The sequence below is a fragment of the Momordica charantia genome (genome assembly GCF_013281855.1).
Source record: "Momordica charantia cultivar OHB3-1 chromosome 10 unlocalized genomic scaffold, Mcharantia_2.0 BLBB01000010.1, whole genome shotgun sequence".
Taxonomy (NCBI): Eukaryota; Viridiplantae; Streptophyta; class Magnoliopsida; order Cucurbitales; family Cucurbitaceae; genus Momordica; species Momordica charantia.
The window spans coordinates 11,944,173-11,969,133 of NW_028275158.1; the positions used below are offsets into that span (position 1 = coordinate 11,944,173).

The window sequence follows — 24,961 nt, forward strand, 5'->3', positions numbered from 1 at the left end:
GCTGTTGATCAATTATGATCACATCAAATCTATTATATGGCCATAAATGAAGCCACTGGATTATTTCTCTCATGCTACTAATCTCTTTGCTTAGTCACAATCATCTAATGGTTCTAACTTTTTTTTCGTAATAGGGGCAATAGTCACAATTTGGACGTGGCTGTGGTGGTGGGGAGGATGTTCCTCTCATGGGCATCTTAGTGGCAACTTTGGATTAGTCTCGCACTCGACAACCACCTATGCAGTGTCTAGCGTCTCCCCCATAGTCAACCTACCTCCTCTCTCCTTACAAGGTCATTTGCCAAATTTGTTAGATATTTAGGCATTCTACCATTGACTATTCAAGTGCATGAACTATGCCTGTTAGGGCTGCCATCCCACTACCTCAACTAGAGCTGAGATGGTTGCCATTACCATACCCAATGGCTCCTTCGCAGTGATAAAAGAGTGATTGTTGGAGCTTTGCCTAACTGTATATTAAGTATTCAATATGTATTTACTGCTGTAATATTATTTCCTTTTGTAATAGATTACATATTATTTACTCTAGGCTATATTAGTGGGCTTCCTTATGAAATAGAGTCAACTCACTGCTACTATATATGTAACATTTTGTTTATTCAATATCATTTCAAGTTTCTTTGTAAAACCATAAACTATTTTATGGTATCAGAGCCTTTATATCATTGAGTAGAGGTTAAAATAATAGTGTAGATTTTTTTTTTCTTATTCTAAAGGTAGCAGTCATGGAAAACAACACAATTTTTCCAACTACTCTTGCTAGTTCTTCTTCAAAGACACAATAAACCATGATTTTACCAACTACTGCTACTGGATTTTCTTTAAAGGCACCAGAAACCTTGCCGCTTACTGGAAATTTGGTCTCACTCAATGCTTCTTCACAATTCCATTCAAACTAGCGAAAAATTTCGCCAACTATGCCTCTTGGAAGTCTCAAATGATCAATCTTCTTTTTGGCTATAGTCTTTTGGGATATGTCAATGGATCTCATCTATCTTCACCTTCAACTGACAATGGGTACATACTTTGGACTCGGCAAGATCAGTTAGTTCTTCTTGACATTAAAGCTACAAATCACAGCACATTAAGCCCATTAATTAATAACTGCACCACTTCATTTGAAGCATGGAACAAATTGGAGATTAGTTATGCTAATTCTTCAAATACTTGGATGCTATAAATACTTTCCTCACTTTTACATACAAAAAAAAAAAAAGGAAGCAAAAATGTTTCTTCTTACATGAGTCGGATAAAAACTCTTGTTGATGATCTTGCCTTGATTGGAAATCCGCTAAATAATGCTCAAATCATGTCAGATGTGCTAAATTGTTTGGGTGATGAGTATAAGGAGCTTGCTGCTCAGTCTGTGTTCGTGCACTCCTATGTTGTTTGAGGAATTATATGAAAAAACTACTTATGCTCATCATGGTGAGTTGAAAGAAGGAGAGCAAGTGCAAGTTACTCAAAACTTGTTCAAATAAAAAACCAACAACACTAGTGGTCATGGTTTGCATGGTGGTTATTATGGATCTAATTATGAAAACAAATTGGGTGGTCAAATGAACCAATTCTCACGTCAAAGCTTTAGCTAGAATCGAGGTACACCCGGCACAAATTTTCCAACTAACTCCCATTGGAATGCGAACAATTTTAATGGAGATCAAGGTAAATAAATAATTGTATGTTAAATATGTGACAAAGTGGGCCATACAACAAAATTTTGTCGTACACACACGACGACCATCCTATATTCCATCACCTCCTCAAGCAAATCCAACAGAAGGAGAGTCCAACATATCCAACTCCAATTGGGTCCTTGACTCCGGTGCAACACATCACATCACATCTGATTTTCAAAATTTATTCATACATTCTGGTTATGTTGGTAATGAGGATATTATGGTCGACAATGGTAATGTGATACCTATCTCTCATATTATTTCCTCTATTATTAATTCTCCTAATAGCTCATTTACACTAAATAATGTTTTGTGTGCACCTCAAATTTCATTTATGTTGCTCAATTTTATAGATAAAATAAAGTCTCTTTGAATTCTTTCCTTATTATTTTCTTGTGAAGGATTTGACTACGGGGGCATCCTTGGTGATCTATGTTGTTGTTTCTTCTTCAATTTGACATCAACGTCTTGGTCATCCTTCTCCCAAAATACAAAAACAAATTATTGCTAGCAACGAAATTCCTACCTTAAATTATGTCAGCAATAATGGTTTCAAATAAACAGAGGAACATGCCTATTTATAGGCTAAGGCCCATGGCCTTTACAAGAATTTTGCTAAATAAAAAAACCTAAAAATACCAAGAAAATAAAAATTAAACAAAATTATTTCCTAAAATAAAAAATAAGATTTGCTAAAGAAATAAAATAAACCAAATAAATTCTAAAGAAGTAAAATAATCCCAAAAGTGTTTAAAACAAAATAACGAAAGATCATTTGCTATTTTGTTATGGAGTGGGCGGCAAAGCAACAAGTTGGCGCCAAAATGAGGGGGCTGATTACGCTTGTTTACATGCGTAAAAAGAAGGTTTTAGATGTTTTTACTATGTTTTAACTTTGTTTCGGACTTTTTCTCGGTCGTTTGAGTTCCAATTCATGCAAAATTCATATATTATGGTTTGTGGTTGGCTTATATTGTATTTATGACATTTTAAGACCATTTGGGAGTGCAAATTAATCAAAAGAAGCAAAAAGACGGAAAAACTTACATGGGAGGCGCCAGGCGCCTGCGTGCCTGCAGAAAAACTGGTTTTCTTCCAGCTTTGCCCTTAATGAAACGTGTCTTCCAATGCGTTTTGGTGGTTCCAACCGATGCATACGTGTAGAAGAAGTGTTCCACTATCAGTTTGAGCACGATTTGGTCAGTCAAAAGAGTTGGAAATGGGTGATTCACCATCGTTTTAGGACCTACCTAACCAAGTCTGCACAGCTATAAATTCCAGCAACTTCTCCACCAAATTCATCAAGCCTTGCTTCCTTCTCTTGATCATTTTTAGTGTTTCTTTGTTGCTTTCTAAGTACTTTTGAATTGCTTTCATTAGTTGCTTTTGGTTTTTAAATCCCGAGTACTTTACATTCCTTTATTGAGCTTTGTTTTGTTTCCATTTGTACTTAGTTATTTTCTACTTATTCAAATATATAAAAATCTAGCACTTTGCTTCTCTTCTCTTTGCCTTTACTTTATTTTTAGTTAATAGAGTTGTGTTTTTGGAGGAAAGAGCATGTGACACTCCCCCTTGCTTGAAAGAGAAGGGCGAAGCTCTCAATCCCGATAAAAACTCTCCGTTAGTTAACTTTTGTTGTTCACACATGCATTCCAATTTCAACCATTTTACTTGCTGTATTTTCTTCAATATGTCTTTCTAAATTCCCGTCTCTAGCCCGGTTATGGATAGTTAGCCTTTTATTTCTAATAAGGGTTGCTAAGAAGTAGTGTTTTTGCTTTCCATTCATTGTTCAACATGTTTTCCCAAAAAGTTAGGATTTAGAGAAGGCCACTGTAAGTCTTAACAAGTCAATACTGAAAAGGTTGCTTATTTGCATTGTTGAGTGGTTAAACCGAGGAGAGGAGCGCCTTAAACATAAGGGTTCCGCTTAAGTAGCCTAGACATAGGACCTTAACCCGAGGTTGCGACTATTTCCATCCTAAAACTAAGATATCTCTCATAATAGACATATTAGGGAATGTCTTAGGACTTTGAACTTGCTTAGACATAAGTCAAGTGAAAAACGTAGTCGTTGGTTCCTAAAGTAAAATGCATATCGTTCTTAGCATATCCTTGATTCTTTGTTGGCTAACTTGAAGTAATTCGGGCTAGGTTTTATCATTATAAGTCCAAATCCCAAATCCAAAACCATTATTTGTGACCACTTCCCATTTTACAAGAATCACTCATTTCAACATTCATTATTCTTTAAAACTTTAGAGTTTGGAAATTATTTAGAAGTCCTTAAGGATCGATACTTGGATACTCCATCCATTTTATATTACTCTGACAGGTGTGCGCTTGCATCTATATAATTGTTACCACGTTTAGTGCGTGCGTTCAGCAAAACGCCAGTCAGGGGCACCCATGGGGTTGCGGTAGGAGCAGGCACGCACGCGAGAGTTGTGGCGTGGGCGTGGGCACATGGATGAGGCGGCATGGTGAGGGCGTTGGGTGCAAAGTGTGGCGAGGCGAGCGCATGGGCAAGGGTAAACCGGCGCGCGCAGGCGTGTTATGCCGACAATGAAAGGGTGTGCACATGAACAGATGGGCGACAAGTGGCAAGCGACTGACGAAGGGTGCTGGCAAGGGCATGTGCAACAAGCGGATGCTGTCTTGTGAGGTCAGCTGCAGGCTGAGCGCGTGCAACATGGGGCTGACGTGAGGTTCGAGCGAGTGTGTGTGAGGGCGAGCACGCGGGCGAGGGTAGGCGCATGTTTGCTTCATCACAACTAGGAGAAAATTCCTATACACTAAATAACCAGTTGTAGTATAAAAACAAGGTCGTCTCCTAATAGAATTAGACTAGATTTTGATTTTAACAATTTCAAAATATCAAAAAGAAAATAAAAATGGTTTAATCAAAGTGTTGTATTTAAATTGAATATAAAATAGAAAACAACAGATTAGAACACAATAGAGAATTCTAAGTAAGACTTTTGGAGCATCCAACACAGAGAACACGCAAGTTACCAGGAAGAAACAATTTGGATGTAAATTGAGGGGAATTTCACTCAGTTGCTTTCACCTAATGCTAGCTATGCAATAACAATCCAAAAATACTGAATGCCTAAACCGTTATGGTTTTCTCCCGAGATACCTAAACAGCCTGAACCCAACTCCCGTTGTAATCAAAACAAGCAATAAAATCAATCTATAGGCATAGTAGGGTGAACCTCATCCCTAAGTACTCACAAAGAGAGGAGGAATCTAGAGCTAATAGAAACAACCATACTCAACAAGGACTCTCTCGAGCCTCAAGCAAGCAAACACACTAAATAAGTTAGCTAAATAAATCCAGTGAGATGGAAGAATAAAAACACTTCTATTAAAACAGTATTTAAGGTCACTAAAATACAACTGCAACAAGGCTACAGTGAGTTCATCCCCCCGAAGGTGGGGTTTAGTTCATAATGGAAAACAGAAAAGAAATGGGAATGAAATAAGCAGTCTCCATCGTTGAAGTAGATAACAGAGAGCTGGAAGCTTCCTTAAAAGCAGAATGAGACCTACAAGAAAGCAACCACTATCTTCAGCTCCTTCTTCGATGAAAAAGATGGTGAAGGGAATGTTCTTTGAAATCGATGCTTCCATAATGGATCTTTGTTCTGTTCCCCCTTTTTGCGGCTAGGGTATATTTTTCTTATATATCGGGTCCTTGAAATTTAGGGCACCCCCTAGGAGCTGTACGGACGTGGTGAAAAACAGATGTAGAGAATTACTGCGCGGTCACATGTGCTAGGACATCCGAGCGACTTTAGGCTCCAGCGTAAATGCCTTTTCTAGTCGCGGTCCAGCAACACCCTCACACTCTGGCAGCACTTAGCTTGTCCTTAACAAATTCTACATTCTTACATAAAACATCAATAATTAAGCATAATTCATTCCAATTGAGGAAATTAAGAATTCTAATAGCTTAGGGACCTCACTAAATGATTTCTCCTGTTTTCTATGGTCTTTTAACAAGGATTCTCACATTTCCACACAAATAATACACAAATTAGACCGCAAAATACTCTCTCTTGGGGACAAGCAAGTTTTAAGTTTGGGGTGTGATAACTCTAGAGTTATCACACCCCAAACTTAAAACTGGCTTGTCCCCAAGAAAGATTACTTTATAGTCCCAGAAATATGATAAAAACTGCATCCAATGAGAATACCTCTTACCTCAACTCTACTTTCTGCTTTCACACCTATTACCAACACATAACTAAGTCTATGAATCTGTTTTCTAAAAGCATCCTCAAGCGAGCAGCTAAACCCTTATTCCAACTCTACCAAAGACTCTTTCGTACGACACTAGCATCCTCCTACTTTTCACTTCAAAAACTTCAATTCACCTAGCAACGCACTTCTCAAGCCTCCTTTCACTCACCTTTGCTTTTGCCCTTTTATTTCCTTCTAGTAGTGAAAACACAAGAGACAACATAGCAGATGGAGAATCATCATATTACTATCAAAATTTACGCTAAAAATAGAAGGAGCGGGACATGATGATTAGAGAAATATCCTAACATCTAAACTATAATAACGAGAATTTGCAGAAAGTAAAATAATTGAAATCTAAAATCCTGAATTGAAATGGCAGAAAAATAAATGTAGAAATTAAAAGATTTTATTTGATTTGGTTGGTGATTGGTGAGTTGGGTTTCCAAGTCTAGAAAGATGCGAAGAATGAGGGAGGGACTGCCACTGGCTATATAGAGCTAGTTTCGCTCTCCTCCACTTCGGAGCCATTGCCCTGCTGCGCTTCATCGTTTGCCGAATTGGAGCTATGCTACAATAGTGAGTCTATTGTATGGTGCAGGGCAGATGATGTTGGAGCATCCGACTTCGCCAGGCGGTCTAGAAGGCTCTTGAGTTCAGTATCGCGAGCAGTCATTTGCTCAGCTAAGGCGGCCACCATGGACTTGAGCTCAGTCGAGATTCGGGTCTAGTGGCCATCATGAAATGATGGTCCCAATTGGAATAGCACCATGATAGGAGATGTCATTGGCCATCATTTAGTCGAGTAGGGGCTTGTCGATAAACCGATTCTCTGTCACTACCTATTCATCTTGAACAACCAAAGCGTTACTCTTCGTACACATTTTGTAGATAAGATTCAGGAAGAACAAGTAGTTCATTCTTTTGGCTGCGCATTTAGCGATTTCTCTGTGGATGAGCTGGCCGACATCGATGCTCATACCCTTCATCAAGCATGTTAGGAGCAGTACCCTTTCCTTTGTTACGGATGAATCATGCATTGTGGGCATGATTCGGCTCTTCAAGAAATAGAGCCGTGTATTGACTTCAAGTGTGAAGGAACTGGCTTCTTGTTGTGATGCTTCAGGATGCTCCTAGATGAGTGACAATCGTCAACACATGAGCAAATTACTCTTCAGTAGGGCACTCGAGCATCTGGTTGAACTCTGCAGCATGGTTGGAGGGAAAATAGAGGGCTTTGTTGATCTTTTATGGGCTCCAGTCTACTTCGATCTCCCTTACTACCGTTTTCCCAATGTTGTCGACATTGAGGTTGGCATAGAATTCCTTCACTAGTCTTGGGAGCAAGGGCCCAGGTGGGGCGTAGAAGTATGCCCAGCCATTGTTGTCGATAACGCTCTAGATGAACGGGGGCATAGGTCCACCTGGAAACCTTTTTTGACAAAAAAGTCCCGCTTTCTTAATCGTTCATACGCCTCAACGGCTTTTGGAGAATGGAATCTCGTTGATCATCTGAAGCTCCTCGACCCTACGAGCCTAGTATCAAGCATTTGGAGCAAAAATACTCCCGCATTTTGGCCATTTTGAAACTTGTGAATTCCTTCCAGTAATATTTGGAGATGCTGCCCCTTCAATTCTAGACGATCTGAAGGCTAATCTTCATTCTTCTCACCAACCCGTCTTTTCTGATGATAACTAGGGGAGTCCCCTTCTACCCTTTTATTTCTCGCTTTTAGTTCTTCTTGTTGAACATGTTTGGATAGTTTATCTTTCTTTTGTGTTAGCGTTGTTCTTTTGTTTAGATAATTTTTGTTTTTAGCTGAGATGCATATTTGCTTTTGTAAGCATAAAATGTTTTGCTGCCATGTGAAACCAGTAAATTATTTCAAACTTTGTTCTTCATTTCAACGAAAAATAGTTATTTGCAAATTAAGAGGAAAAAAAGCAAAAGAAAAAATCAAATCTAGTAAAAGAGTCCTTGCTTGCTTGTGAGAAAATAGGAAAAGATAAATAAGTGAGAGAAAGATAAGAATTGTAAAAAATAGAGCGGCAAGAAAATGCCATTAAATAATTGCAAGTCTCACTATATACACTCATGTAGTTTAGATTGAGGGGAAAAAGCAGCTTTGAAGTAATAGCTGCACATAGTGTAACCTCATGACATCCACTATAGATATGTTATGGATAAGCTATTCTCTTAGGACCTCTAGATGTGGCTGTGGTGGAACGTCGATAATAGTGTGCTAGAAACCTCCAGGGCTAGTAACCAAATCCTCGTGCCTTTACGATGCAAACTTTTTTAAACAAAAAGAAACTGTTCAAATTCCTTAATATCGTAACAAGTTTTTGGATTTAGAAATATGTTTATTTTCAAAACAAGAATGGATTATGATAACTTGGCTTGAGATTAGGAATAGGAAAGTTTAGCTTTTGACGTCTTAGTACATTGTATGTTGGAATTGAATTTGTTGTTTTTGCTAAAAAGCAAATACCTTAGTTTGAGGTGTGATTGCTTATCAAGGTTAGGTTCAAAGGTGGTTTTTTATGCATGATGCTTTTCTTCCCATTAGTTAGAATAATTTGATTGCACGTTGTTAAAAGTTGGTTAGACCATATTGTTATTGCATGTAAAAGATGTTGGAACACTCAGTAGAAACTTATGATTTTTCAAATTGCAAGTAAAACATCTAATACTTTTTTTCTTTTAATGACACGCATGTTTTGATGCAAAGGGCACATAAGACATTTTCAAAGTCAGCTCCCCCACTCAATTCGGCGCTATTAGGGTCAGAATTTGCTTCACTCCACTCCTATTTTGGTGGCAAGTTGCAACTACCTCCATGCCTAAAAATTGAAGAGCTTCCTCAGTAAAAATCATCTCATCTTTACTACCTTTTATGATTTTTCAAAGTCCTCATTCTTAGTTAGAAACTAGCTTGTTCTTGTTTCTTTATAGTTTTATGTTTTTCAAACCTTTGGTTTATTCGCAATTCAATTGTTAACTTTGTTTAAATTCATTTCAACTTCAAATTCTTTTATACTTCATTCTTGTTTTCATTTTTAAACGCTTTCTAGCTAGTTTTAACTTCATTCAAGCTTGAAAGAGAAGGTTAAGCTATCACTCGTACTTTTGTTAAACTTCAATTTCATTCAATGGCAAGAATTTCTTTTATGTCTGAGTAATTTCCACACTTTTATTATGAACTAAATTAGCTTTCAACCTCTCTATGAAATGCCTCAGAAAAATTTGTTAAATTTAACATGGGAGAAAAAGTCCAAGCGCTGCATTAACTCCTCAACATACTTTTTCAAGCAATTTCTTAAGTTGGCCGCTAAGGAGTTTTACTAAAATGAAGTCTAATACTTAAAGGGTTTGGTTAAGTGATTAATAGGAAGATAATATGAGATGTAATTTAGACATAGACACAAAAGATGACCCTAGACATAGATTCTCTGACCCATAAATGACCCATAAAAGAAGATGAGTTTGTAGTAATCACACCTAGACATATGACTAGTGGTTACCTTAGGCATTGAAACAACCAAAAGCACAATTTCCCTGTAGGAAGTAGAGAGGTTCTTTTCCCTGTATTACTTATGGCCATAGGTGCTTGCACACAACCTTTTTTCGTTTAAGGTAGAGGAATCTCATCAAGTAGCAATTTTCAAGAAAAGATTAATTTGCTCCATACCTAAGTCATGTATTATTGTTTGGCAACACTTGGATTAATTTAAAGAAAGGAACAATTTTGAACAAAAACACGAACCCAAACCAGAATGAACAAATTTTAAATCAGACCAATCGATTGGAGAACCGAACCAATTACTCACCCAACCAAATTTGGAATAAGGAAAAAAGTGATGTTTCACGAAAATTGAATTTTCAACGATGTGGACAGCAAGAGCTCCAACAGAAGTGAAATCAACTTGCACAACGAAATGGACACAATGACGACGATGAATCCAATGGAGGTTCCCAAGAACAAATCACGAGTATTTGAAGTTCTCAGGCACCAAACAGCAAACGGACAGAAATGGTGTGAGCGTACGTACGGATATAGAATCGTAGGCAAGGGATGTTTCATGAACACAATAGAAGGTCCTCACTTCAAAAATAAAGATACACGTTGAAAGTAGGGTGCATTGATCAAAGGTGCAGTTAGAGTTTGCAGAGGAAGCAAGGATATCCTTGCTATAATACCATCTTAAATTTGATAGAATAAAAATATTCTACTATTTACAAATGTGTAACCTAAATTTTCTTATAAAGTAGAAAAACTTATTAAAGGAAATAGGAGAAAGACCTACTATGATACAGAAAGAATTAAAGACCATAGATCAATATTTACACAAATAACTATAAATATAGAAAATTCCAACATCCAACGTGTGGCATCATGTGGAAAGGCCACGTAGACTAAATGCAATCCATGACGTATGATCAGGCCATAATTGCCAATCGATTGTACACTAGGTCAACCCGATGTGACTAATCTAATACATGACCTATCTCTACCATTTAGACTAGATGTGACTAATCTAGTGAACCACATAGTATGTCATGGCAAACACGTCTCTAGACTTGGTTAGAGCACATTGTCGCAAAAATATGTCGCGGGAAAAAATATAGTAATAATGCAATCATATGGTGATTTCTTATGTATAGCCAAGTATATGGTTCAACTTCCATTTTCCTTTCAAGAATGTTTGAACAAGTTGAAACCACTTGAGATAATTTTTTCCATCCAACCTATAACTCAAAAGTCCCCTTCTATAGCCATAGTTTTGTTAGTTTCATCCATAAGAGCTTTTTTGGTGATTTTGGTGGTGTCCGAAATTGATGTCTATTAGAAGACAAGACCGAAACATACCAAACAGAAATCTCACCAAAAAATCATAAGGAGAGACCACATTACTGATTACAACCAAGAAACTTTGCTCACAAGTCAAATTGAAGTAATCATTGATGCCCAGACACGATTCTTCATTAAGAACTTGTTAACCAACGATGATCAGTTTTGGACACCACCAAAATCAATCTCAGACCAATCGTAGCTAGGGTTGATCAATGATGATCAGGTACGAAATTGATCAATAATGAAGGTGAATCAAAAGAAACATCAAGTCTTTGGTGCCATCTCAATGATAAGAATAAAATTCTTTCTTACATTTGAGGATGGATAGAAGGCTAGTCTAAATAGCAATTTAGTGAGAAAACAAATTTAGAAGGAAATAGCATACAAGTAAACAATTATCAACTAAGTGCTAATGAAATATAGACGTGAAATATAATTTGACAAAAACTATACACATATTTCGCACACTATTTGAGAACATCATTTCTTGGTGAGATATAGAGATTAGAGATGATAGATAATGGCTTTCTCAATAACAGAAGGCTACACTAGGAGACATCAAACATTTCCCTCACCACCCTGACAGCAAAACTAGGGACAGTGTATACAACACATTGAACTATAACTGTCCTTTTGGTTCAAGTTTTTTCCAAAGTTAAAACAAAAAAAAAATGACAATCATTTCTGTTCTATCCATCTGGGTGATTTGATCAGGTGATTGGCTCAGTTCAACTGGTTCTAAAAATTTTGGCTTTGGGGTTGGTTTTAGCCTAGCTATAAATCTAGTAAATGTAATGCAAACCCTTTCACAACCCAAGAATGATCAAGAGAATCATCAGTCATCTTTTCATTAGCACAAAGGCTCCATATAGATGAAATGAGACCAGCAGTGAGAGAATTAGTGAGAGGAAATGGAAAACGCATAGCAAGATGAAAGTGAAATAACATGCACAAAAATCCAGAAACGGTAAAATCAAGTGAAGACAAATACCATTATTCAGAAGGCATGAGGCACAAGAAGATACTTAAACTGAGATGGCTGAATAAATATTTTCTGTAAGAGCAAAATAATTTTTTGATAATATATGTGAAATAAACCTGATATGAGAATGATAAAAATCTGTGGCTAAACATTCTAAATATTGACAACATGACAACATCATTCGGGAAGGCATTGGAGGTCAAACTACAGGCATAACTCACTTTGGGGTTTTGGGAAAATGTAATTTAATCAGTGCAGGAAGTTCGGCAAGCTCAACCTTGGGCTTCCCTAGCAATATACTCTTTAACTTCTCATCACAAATGACCACATTCTTGTTGCCCGGATCCTAGACAAGAAAGGTACACATCCATAACCATTAATCAGAATGGAGAAAGCCACTTACGGGTCAGCAGAAAACATATTTATAACATTTAGAAAACAACTGCTACTTCGTTAAAGTTTCAAAAACTTCTAGCTTCCCGAAATCGTATTATATGGCAGTGCAACAGTCTCAATGTGCACTGCAAACTGGTGCAATAAACAACATTGATTTTGCAAGCAACATCAAGCACATCCATATTTCGAGACAAGGGATGGATAAAGGTTTAGTAGAAGTCTTTGTTGGGAGGGATAGAGTTCATCTATCTTAAACATTAATGGTTTGTATGAGCTTAATAAGACTATAGGTTTTTTAAATCATTTCTGGTCCTGAAATGAGGAAGGAGAAGTGTTTGTTAGTTGTTATTAATAGTGAAGCAGCCAAGCTTGAGAGGTGGGCTCATTTGGTGGGTTGTGTGAGGTTCCTACGTTGCCTATGACCTGAGACCTCTAGGTCTCATCTGTAAATGATTTTGTTCATTTTGTGACCCTGAGATGAAAAATGAGAAAAGCGTCTGATCTCCTAAAAAAATTTTTTTAACTCTAGGGGTGGGAGGTTAATTTTACTCCAATCAGTTTTGGAGGCATTCTTGATTCCTCTCTCTCCTTTTTTGGAATTCAGTCTCTGGTTTCTTCCAAACTTGAGAGTATTATGAGCAACATTTCGTGGGACAGTGTTGAATATTGAGAAAGGAAGTGGATCTCACTTCGTGAGGAGGAAGGTCATGTCTAAGTTGTGTGACAAGGGTGTGTTAGGCATTGAGAACTTGACAAAAAGAAATGTCACCCTTCTAGCTAAACTGCTAAAGTGCTTTGGCGCTTCCCTCTAGTGTCTAATACTTTGGCATAAGATCGTTGTGAGTCAATTTGGGCGCCTCTCCATAGGTTGGGATACTTCCATTGTGTCTAGAGGCACTTCGAGAAGTTCATAGAGAACCATCTCACTTTGTCCACCTATTTTCAAAAAATTCATAAAATTCTCTTCAGTGGATCAAGAAGTTCATAGAGAGCCATCTCAATTTGTCTACCTATTTTCAAAAAATTCATAAAATTCTCTTCAGGACAAGTCTTGTATTCACTCTTGGAACCATCCAAAGTTGCTTCCCAGCCTATACAATCTTTCATTTCGAAAAGACGCTTTTATTAACTGTATTTTGTCTTGAATGTTGACCCCCTCCCTCCAAATCTCATAACTTCGATTTCAAGAGATCCTATATTATTCTGGGTCTTCAGATTTATCTTCAATTGTCTAGTTGTTGCATGATATCTGTCCTTACTCTAATTCCAGTTACTCTCGTACATGAATCCTAGATTCCTTGAGGTCCTTCTCATACAAGTCTTTCTATATCTCTTTGATTGCTCCTTTCCTCTTCTCATAAACTATATTTTAACTATTATACAATTTAGAATCCATGAACAGTACTATTCTAAATGTAGGAGGAAATTTGATAAATGGGAGCATATGTGATCTGTCTAGTCAACAGCATAGCAATATAATCAATATGCGTATCTGAAACTAATCAGAAAACCCATAAAATGAGACAAAAAGGAACCTGCAGATTGTTGGTTTTGATGTAAGACCACACACGCATGAAACAGCCCAGGCGAGAAATTTGGGACTGTCCCACAAACTCTCTGAGAGTTGAAGGAAGGTTGAAAAGATCAATCAAGTTGGCAAGCTTCTTTGGGTTATCTGTAATGGTCATCTTCATCCGCTGTGGCAGCATTTTTCTGTCGCCTAATCCTCCAACCGGAAAAATTGTTTACTCGGATCGACGCGGGTTTGGGCTTGAGCCACCGTCGTTCAACGCGCAACGGGTGGTGCTGTGGATCTGTGCCGTCGCAGGTCCGCTATGGGTCGTCGGACTCTGGTCGTCGCCACGCCGAGGGGAGCGCCAACGCCATCGTCGCTCGCCGCCGCTGGATTGGAGGTCACGCGTCGGCTCTGTCGTGGGCTGCAAATCTGGCGCTGTGGGAAAAGGAGGCTTAGGGGCTAGGGTTTTTGGAAGAGGAACAGATATGATGTCATGCTACCTCATAAAAAGAGAGGATTTTAGGGCTTTTCTTTAAATTCTCTTTTCTTTTCTTATTTTGAAAAATTCAATTAATCTCTCAAAAATTTGGGGACCCATATTGAAGATAGATTTGGCTTCTCGAAACTTAAGGAAAAAAGATAATTAAAGTAAATTTCTCAAACCTTACATTTAAGATTTAATTAAAAAGTAAATACTCTGTCCATGTTGTCATGGAAAAGGAAGTTAATTATGAAAAGTTAAGGGTGCATTTGGTTGGTAATAAAAAAACATAAATTTAAAAATTTAAGAGATTCAATAAAAATCTTGTATTGTTTATTTTCAGTATTTTTGTTGGGTAGCAAATTTTGTAATTGAATATCAATTTAAAACATTGTTCAAGGTATGCTTAGTAATATATTTGTAAACTATAAGTATTTACAAACTAAATATTTAGTTTAACGTAAACTTATATTAATTAATTTATTAATTTTTTTTATCAATTTTGTATAATTATTATTTTACAAGAGTATATAATTTAGAATTATTATATTTTACCTATTTTAATTTTAACGGACATAAAATGAGTTTATAATATTTATCAAAGTTTTTATCTTTTTAATGTAATTCTACATCTTACAAATTTTAAATTCTAAATCTGAAAACACTGAAAACATAAAAAAATCGTTTTCAGAAATTCTACTATAGAATCCCATTTTTAAAACGAATCTCCAAAATCCTGTGTATTCACTTGATCCATTTGATTTAGTAAATCTAAAAACAAAAAAACAGAATCCAAATTTCTAACCAAACAGACCCTAAAAAGTCTATTTCAAAACTTATATCATTGTAGAAGTTTGAAGAGAAATGGCGAGGTCGTTGATTTGCCTCAATGTTATCGAGGTCTTCTAAGTTCTAACTACGTTTCCAAAGGAAAAGCGGTTGTCTTTTAATTATACTAGTGAGCAACACGTATGTTGCACACGTTATTTATCATTTTATTACAGTATCTCTCTCAATTCCAATTTGACCTCTCTTTCTATATATTATCTCTTGTCACCATTTTAGATGGAGAAAAGAAATTGTTTATTTATTAACAATTTTCTATTTTACATAATGATCCTAACTGTATATAAGTACAAGTAAAAAAAGTAACAACCTAATAGATAAAACAAGCACACGTCACTAAGTATGCTAACTAATTAAAAATAATAAACATATATTTCAACATATTAGTGGTATATCAAATACTCTCAGAGTGTGGACAAAAAATCATTAAGATTTTGTTAGTTGTGATTTTTGTTTGTTTATGTTACGATTATTTGGTTACTCGTTAGATTGTAAATTAGCTAGTTTTGATTTTTTGGTTACTAATTAGATTGTAATTAGTTGGTCAGTATACTATTTTAAGTTGGCATCTTCTTGTATAATACATGCTATTTCATACTGAATGAAAGTACAGAATCAATTTTTTCTCACTTCTTCGGTTTTATTATGGTATTAGAGAGCTTTTAATTTTTTTTCACTTCTTTGTCGTTTCTGCATTTTCTTTCTTCATCATAGAGTCATGGTCGTCGATGATATTGTTACTCCGGTTGATCAGACTCCAGTTGTTCCTGACGTTCGAATTCTGAGTCCATCAAGTACGTCTTCTTCTTCCACCATTCTTGTTGCTCTAGAGGCTTACACCAACCCCTGTTATCTCCATCACAATGATAACACAGGTTTAGCTTTAGTCCGAACTTCTTACCGAGAATAACTACATGTCTTGGAGCAGATCTATGTTGATCGGTTTATCTGTGAAGAATAAACTCGACTTCATCGATGGCACTCTTCCATGACCCACTGGATCTCTTCTTTCAGCTTGGATCCTCTTCCATCTGTGAACAAAGGATTTTTCTCTCCTACAGGAAGAACAACAACGTTCAATTAATTCTTTTTCTTCACAAAATATGGCTCTTGCTGTGTATGCTACTCCCTCGACTATTTCTACTGGTTCAACTTCCACGCATGGCCCATGACGAGAGCGTCCTTATTGCACTCATTGTGGCTTACGAGGTCATATTGTGGACATATGTTACAAGCTTCATAGTTATCCTCCAAGTTATAAAACTTGGAATCAACGTCCTTCTCAATCATCATCAATTTCACATCCAGCTGTTGTGAATTCCGTTCTTGTTCAACCAGTCAATAATTTCACATCCAGATATGTTACAAGCTGTTGTGTGTCAGAACGAGGTTACTACTGCCATGAAAACTCCACTATTGATGATGCCTCTTGACCAACGTGTTTCACATGGTACTGAGTTAGCATCTTGTTGATGGATGTTAATCCCGAGCGAAAGCAGTAACACAATGTTCTTAGATTATCCTTTTGAAATTAAAAAACACTAACTAGAAAAGTAAAATTCTCCACACTTAAACCAAAGTGACCCAAGTGACACCTCCAGGGGATCTTCCGTACTATAACTTCAGTGAGGAACCGATTTGTGGGAACCGAGAGAGATTGAGAGCTTCCGAGAATTTTGAGAGAGAGTTTTCTCTTAGCAACCTGCAAAACAACTTCTATAGGTTTTATCCAAAAATGACGTTGGGAGTTATTTATGTCATAACTCCCCACACCCCTACTAAAATAAGTTGTATATTATTAAATTAATAATTAAAATCAATTAATTAATTTAATTAATAATTAGTATATTTAATTACCAATTATGAATCTAATTAATAATTAATTAATTAATCCAAATATTAATTAAATAGATAAATAATTAACAATTAATTTTTTAATTTTTAATTAAATATCACATATTTAATTAAAACCAATTTTTAATGTACATTTTATGCACATTAATTTTAACTTATAATTTTATTATGAATCCAATTTTTCTTTGTTGATGCAGAAATTTGACCTACGTGGATCTCACCAAATTCGCAAAATCGAACAGATGCCGAGGTCCTGTCAACCCTGGGTAATGCTCAACGTCGACCCTGGGTAGGTCGTGGAAGACCCAGGCCACTGACTCCTGGCTCATCCGTTTGTGTTTACTTCTCTCGAGCCCTCTTTTCCCTTCTGTCACTTGGTTGGCTCAATGCTAAAATTTCTATATTGAGAGTACTTGTCACTTGGTCGTTCCACGAATTGCTATTTTGTGGAATAGCCCCTATACCCTTTTGTCGTGGTTGACTGTCATTTCACGGGTTGACCTACTTAGCCACCATACCCTTTTATCGTAGTTAGCTGCAGTCAAGTTTCTTGAGCTCTGCTATACAGTTAGTTTTAACCGCTTAGATTTCGACCTTGGGATCCAACGTTTAGTTGGGCTAGCTGTACCACCCTTGGGTTTCTAACCTATTTTGCTTTTGCTTATGGTTTTATACCATAGAGTTTAGTCTAACAACCTTGGATTTCTAACCTATCTGGCTTTCGTCAATGGTTTTATACCATGAGTTTAGTTGACACCCTTGGGTTTCTAACCTATTTGGCTTCTGCCCATGGTTTTATACCCTAAGTTTAATCAATACCCTTGGGTTAGAACCTATTTTGGCTTTTTACCAAATGGTTTTATATCTTGGGTTTCGTTGAGTGGTTTGGCCCGCCTGCTTTCTGTTTTAACCTTGCAGGGCCTATACACATGCTTTTTTGGATACCCTTGGGATTCTTTTGATGATTTAGGCTTAATCTACTATTAATCTTACTTGGTTTCACTGACTGGCTTCTAGCTTATAGACTTTGTTCTAGATATGTCCCAGTTCGAGTTCCTTAACTAGCTTTTCGCTTAGAATAAAAAATAAATGCTCAAGTAATAAAGAACTAATTAAATCTCAAATGATAAAAGCTTATTCTAATTATAAACGAATAAGTATCTTTGGAAACATAATATTTGACTTTGATAAATATGCATTTACCAAAAAACCAGTCCTAAATTATGCGATCTACCAAATATGCAATTACCATAAAATTAAACCTAAACTTTCATAATCACTAGAATTTAAACCATAAACTTGCCATCATGTGAAGTAGAAACTCCATATTTTATTTAGTTGTTTTTCAAGGTAGTGTAGTAGCATTCTTGTGATACTTGTTCTTTTTTTATTCTTGGTTTTCTCTTTCTACTAGATTCTCATCCTATAGGTCCTCTTAACATTATCCTTATCTCTCTGGTGGGAAACTTTGTTGCTTTGGTTGTTGTTGGAAGTTACCTTGGAATCTTCAACAAATTCTTTGAGGTGACCTTTGCGGATGAGATCTTTCACTTTTTCCTTTAGATCATGACATTCTTGTGTTGGGTGGCCTCGACTCTAGCGAGTGAGGCAATATCTTCCTTTAAGATGGTGTTTCCATCTTTTCGAGCCATCTGGGTAGCTTCTCATCTCTTATCACGATTTGCTTGAGCGAGATTGTCATTGAGGTATACCTCTCCAAAGGTTCTTGTTGAAGCGAGTCACACATTCTTTGAGGCTCTTCGTTGATTTCTGTTTTATGGTAAGAAATTGGGCCACAAGTTGACTCTTATTTCGTCCTCCAAATGCCTTGGCCAATTCTTTGAAAAAGGAAATTGACTTTCTCCTCAATTGTCGAACTTGGACGTAGGGCGTGCCGATTAATGTGAATGAAAATACCCTGCACCTGATAGCATCTATCACTCTGTAGATGTCAATCCATTCTCTATATGCGTCCAGGTGGTCGATAGGATTTGTTGGCCGTCATATTGTCTGATAGCAGAGAATTTGAACTTAAAAGGGACTTTCTCTTCCACAAGCGGTGAATCCACTTGGTCAATTATCTTCGGAGGATCACATCTTCTATCTTTCCATTTTTTACTAAGCTCCTATGCTTTCTCTGCTTGCTCGTGTCGGCTATGTGACTTTTCTTTGTCGGGCACGATTTCTTGAGACCTGATCGATTTCAGGTTGCTCCTCCTATTGTGTGCTGCTGACTTTTGCTGTCGTGCAGTTATCGGATCTGGTCGACGGAAGAGACCTTGTTGATAGAAGAGATCTGGTCGGCTTAGACTTGTTCGGCCGAGACTTGGTCATGCTTTGACTAGTCATGCCTTGGACTTGGTCATGTCCTGGAGTCTGGTCATGTCCTCGATCGGGTCATGATCGGGCCATGACCAGTTATGTAATGCACCTATCGAGTCATATTTTGTCTTCCTATAGTAACACCCGCTCTAAAAATAGAAGACAATAAGCACTGATAAAAAGCTATACGTCTATATTGAGAGTACTTGTTGTTTGGTTTTCGAAGACTTCATTGTTCATGGGCCGAACATTTTTATGGAACAACCCCAATATTTGATATCATTTCTCGTAATTATATTTTAATAACTCTTCTACTTGCTTGACCATGACTTCATTCTATACTTAGTTGAAGGGGTGATGCTTCCGATACATTCCTTTGACTTTTCACAGCAGCCAGTTTGTCATCTGGATGCATTGGAACTTCAACAAGTTGCTTTCTCCATTATGGGATTTGTTGACTCGTTTCTCCCGGAGCATGTTTAGGAATCCATCGATTTATATCATCCAGGATCTGTCTTGGTGTTGGGTTTAGTGCCTTAAGTTCATGAGTTTGTAATTTGTAAAAATTTTATTTATTATTAATAAATGTTATTTTATCATTTCTTTGCATTACTCGTATTCCAATAAACTAAGATCCATGGTTATTTAATCTAACTGGAACAGTATATATTTGATACACAGTATATATTTAATATACAGTGTATATAATTGATATACAATATATATAAATTATATATTCGATATATAAGTGGATAATGTTCCAGTAATAACCTAAATGGTCTATAGTACATGGATAAGGTTGGATACTTTATCCTGATAATACTATGGATACGACCCACTTTGTAATAGTAATAATTACAAACAATTTTATCCAGGTCGTTCATGTAGAGACATGCGAATGGAGGTATCCTATACAATGAGTTTGTATAAGACCGAACCGCGAAATAATTAATCATTGGCTCTAACACCATCAGTCAATAAATTGTTATCTCATAGGATGACCAGGTAACCCGATCTTAATCCTGAACGAGTTATGGGCTCCTGCCTATAAGGGATCGTCCTTTGATTTGTATGGGTAAGCGTGACCCGGGTTTCCGACTCAATGATTCTACCATTTTGGGGACGAGACCAAGTTGGGAGCTAGCAACATAAGTACGCAACATGAAATTCACTTCTTCCCGACTTTAGGGAAATAGATGAGTGTTCTCTTATATACTGACTCTGAGACTTGAACAAGGGGCTCCACCCTCTCATTAGCTGAGAGGGACTTCTGCTTATTTGTAGAAACATAACCAGATTGTTCATTAAATGAGCAGTAGTATTTAAGGAGCAAGATGTAACTCAGGGGTAAAACAGTACTTTGACCCATCTAGAGTTACGAGCACTCGTGAAGGATTGACTTGTCGTTAATGGTCGTACATCCGTGGATACAAAAATATTCTACAGTGAGGAGTGCAGTTGCATGTATTTGGTGGAGTGACCTACAGTTAATGAATGTTGATTAACTCGGTTAATAAGCTTGACTGATTAATCTCGCATCGTTAGAGCTTCTGATCTATAAGTTCATTAGGTTCCCTTGCTAGCTCACAATGGGTAAAATGAGGATCAAGAATTATGAAATAATTTGAAATGTTCAAATTATATAAGGGAATGTATATAATGTATATTGACACATTACATAAATATATGTTAATTTTTGATAAAGATTCAAAATTAATACTATGTATTTTGAGAGTAAGGGCTAATGTTATGGATGAGAAAAATCCCTATTTTCTACATTTAGAACTTCAAAAGAAAAAGATATCCTAATGGTCTTCGGATTTCCCTTAGATTCAAAAGAAGATATCCTATATCCAAAAGAATATGATATCCCGATGTCTTGGGACCCGTAGATTCAGAAGAAGATATCATATATCCAAAAGGATAAAATATCTTGATGGTCTTAGGATTTTCCCTATATAAATATAACAATAGCTGAACCATAAAGGTATGATAGCTCTCAAATAGAGAGTGAATTATGGGCCAAGCTAAGGGTAACTGTGTGACAGGAATGTGAGATACAAGCTAATTAAGCCACAAGAATGTGAGAAATTCCAGAGGGAACCTTCAATGCATAGATTCTTGTAAATTCAGTAAATTTTTGAGTGAATACTAAATTATGGATGTTTAGTGTAGAGAGAAAAGTATGGTGCATTCGGAGTAGGTGAAGCATTAGTGGAATAGATTGGTGCTGTTGAAGGCTAAGGGCAACTGGTTGAAGTCGGAAGCAGGCTAGCGATTTGGAGAGCAGAGGCTGGAGTAGTAATTTGATTTCACCCGCTCCGTTACTGTGTCCATACAACATCCGTACATTGTTCAGACAACATCTGCATGAGTTTCTTTGGTGCCCTAAGCTAAAGGCCCGGTACTTAAAGAAAAACAGCAACCCCAGCCACAACAGAGAAAAAAAGGTGGACCTAACTTGGAAGCATCAGTTGGAGGGAAACATTCCCTGAAAAAGCGTAGGGTGTCCATTGAAGACAGAAGAGAGAGAAACACTGATTTGGCTCGAGATCTTCACTGTTCATCCGGGGAAGCTTATGGATTCTTCTTCCACCTTTACATCTTCTGATTTCTGTTTCATCATGAACTAATCCCCCCCTTCGGTGAGGGGTTGAAACTTACTGTAATAGACGTTGAACCACTGTTGAATGCGTTTGAACTCTTATTTAATAGCAGTGAGTTTTATTTTTCCATCGTTCTAAACATATTTGGCCAACAGGTTTAGTGTGCAAGTTCATAGGAAGCTTGGGAAAGCTCCTGTGTGTGGATTCGCTGCTGTTAGTCGTAGTTTCTATGTTCTTTCTGAAACAAAGTAGTGAGTACCTAGGAATGGGGTTCACTCTGCGGCGCCTATAGATTGGTTTCATGCTTATTGTAACTGACTGGGCGTTTATGCTGAACGCACGCGCTAAGCGTGGTAACAATTATATAGATGCAAGCGCACACCTGTCAGAGTAATATAAAATGGATGGAGTATCCAAGTATCGATCCTCAAGGACTTCTAAACAATTTCCAAACTCTAAAGTTTTAAAGAATAGTGAATGTTGGAATGAGTGATTCTTGTAAAATGGGAAGTGGTCACAAATAATGGTTTGGATTTGGGATTTCGACTTAGAATGATAAAACCTAGCCCGAACTACTTCAAGTTAGCCAAAAAAGAATCAAAGACATGCTAAGGACAATATGCTTTTTACTTTAGAAACCAACGACTACGCTTCTCACTTGACTTATGTCTAAGCAAGTTCAAAGTCCTAAGACATTCCCTAATATGTCTATTATGAGAGATATCTTAGTTTTAGGATGGAAATAGTCGCAACCTCGGGTTAAGGTCCTATGTCTAGGCTACTTAAGCGGAACCCTTATGTCTAAGGCACTCCTCTCCTCGGTTTAACCACTCAACAATGCAAATAAGTAACCTTTTCAGTATTGGCTTGTTAAGACTTACAGTGACCTTCTCTAAATCCTAACTTTTTGGGAAAACATGTTGAGCAATGAATGGAAAGCAAAAACACTACTTCTTAGCAACCTTTTTTAGACATAAAAGGCTAACTATCCATAACCGGGCTAGAGACGGGAATTTAGAAAGACATATTGAAGAAAATACAGCAAGTAAAATGGTTGAATGTGGAATGCATGTGTGAAAAACAAAAGTTAACTAACGGAGAGTTTTTATCGGGATTGAGAGCTTCGCCCTTCTCTTTCAAGCAAGGGGGAGTGTCACGTGCTCTTTCCTCCAAAAACACAACTCTCTTAACTAAAAATAAAGTAAAGGCAAAGGGAAGATAAGCAAAGTGCTGGATTTTTATATATTTAAATAAGTAGAAAATGACTAAGTACAAATGGAAACAAAACAAGCTCAATAAAGGAATGTAAAGTGCTCGGGATTTAAAAACCAAAAGTAACTAATGAAAGCAACTCAAAAGTACTTAGAAAGCAACAAAGAAACACTAAAAATGATCAAGAGAAGAAAGCAAGGCTTGATGATTTTGGTGGAAAAGTTGCTGGAATTTATAGCTGTGCAGAATTGGTTAGGTAGGTCCTAAAACGATGGTGAATCACCCATTTCCAACTCTTTTGACTGACCAAATCGTGCTCAAACTGATAGTGGAACACTTCTTCTACACGTATGCATCGGTTGGAACCACCAAAACGCATTGGAAGACGCGTTTCATTAAGGGCAAAGTTGGAAGAAAAACTGTTTTTCTGCAGGCACGCAGGCGCCTGGCGCCTCCCATGAAGCTTTTTTCGTCTTTTTGCTTCTTTTGATTAATTTGCAGTCCCAAATGGTCCTAAAATGTCATAAATACAATATAAGCCAACCACAAACCATAATATATGAATTTTGCATGAATTGGAACTCAAACGACCGAGAAAAATCCGAAACAAAGCTGAAACATTGTAAAAACAGCATCTAAAACCTTCTTTTTACGCATGTAAACAAGCGTAATCACACCCCCAAACTTAACTTTTTGCTTGTCCTCAAGCAAAACTTAGCAACTTTAATCAGCTTTCTAACACATGGACAAGGAAAAGCAAAAGCAACCGAGATGTTCAATCATAAATTGTCTCAAGGAAAAGATGTCAGAGCCTACCATTCTATTGCCTTTGTAAACTTAGTCACTATAAACCAAGTTTGAAATGATAAAAACTTTTTCTTTCAAAATCCTTTTTCTCTTTCAAAAACAGAAAACGTTTTCAAATACCCCTAAGGAATCTGCACACTCCCTCCTTACACTAAGACTTTTACATCTGACAGACCGGCTACTAGCCCCTGAGGTTTCGACACACTAACATCGGTTTCAACCACAGCTACTCGTAGAAAGACTTTGAACTAACAGCTAGGTCATAAAACAACGACAATGAGAAACACGAAGTCACTTATCACCATCTTTACTGCTATTTTCAAAGTCAACACCCAACCTAAAACTAAATGGGTGTCTACAGTAGGACTCGGGAATCATAAATACATTTTCTTTAACTCTCATTGTTTTTACCGCTCTTTTCTTTCTAACACAAGTCTTTTCCCCACTCTTATTTTCTCTCAACAAGACTCTTTTTACTCTTTTGCAATTTTTTTTATTGTTTGTTGTGTTTTTTTTTTCTTTTCAACACTTTCTTTTTTTAATAGCATTTGTTTTTCCAACTGACTCTTTTTCAAAAGAAAATAGCATGATTTTTCAAATATAAATAACACCTTATCTTTCTGAAACAACGACTGACACAACGACTGTCCCCCCAAACTTAAGAGAGACAGTGTCCTCACTGGGAAAAGACTTTTGCATCAGATGAAAAAAAGCTTAACAGTAAAAAGGACAAGGACTTCCTATATAGGGGCAAAGAAAAAAGCTTAAAGTCTGTAAAGATCAAAAAGACATAAAAGAAAATGAGTTTATCACATAAACAAAGGAAATAGCTCAAAGCTTAGTCAGGCATAGAACAGAAAACTCAACAATCTCTTATAATCATCATCGACATGAAATCACATGCACAGCACAGATGCTTCAAAATAGGCATGTGAAAAGCTAAACTAAGGTTAAGTGAAGGCATACTTTAAGTGATCAGAAGATAAACGATACTAATTTATTCATGCTTCAACTGAGCTCGAAACATAATCAATACAAAAAAAACATGCGTAGTAATGCTAGAATATGCAAACTACGTCATTAACCAAAAGAAGAAAACACAAAAAAATAGCAAAGAAGGAACCTCCCCTTC

At 36.8% G+C, this 24,961-nt stretch overlaps 1 protein-coding gene across 1 annotated transcript; it reads right to left on the reverse strand.

Annotated features, from left to right (window-relative positions):
• Window positions 1–11,829: 11,829 nt before the first annotated feature.
• Window positions 11,830–14,198, reverse strand: LOC111019247 (SWIB/MDM2 domain superfamily protein). The gene is made up of 2 exons (XM_022295592.2): window positions 13,721–14,198; window positions 11,830–12,135 (listed from the first exon to the last, which is right to left on the reverse strand). The coding sequence occupies exons 1-2, from the start codon at window positions 13,892–13,894 to the stop codon at window positions 12,007–12,009; spliced, it is 303 nt and encodes a 100-aa protein (XP_022151284.1). The 5' UTR covers window positions 13,895–14,198; the 3' UTR covers window positions 11,830–12,006.
• Between the last annotated feature and the right edge of the window lie 10,763 nt (window positions 14,199–24,961).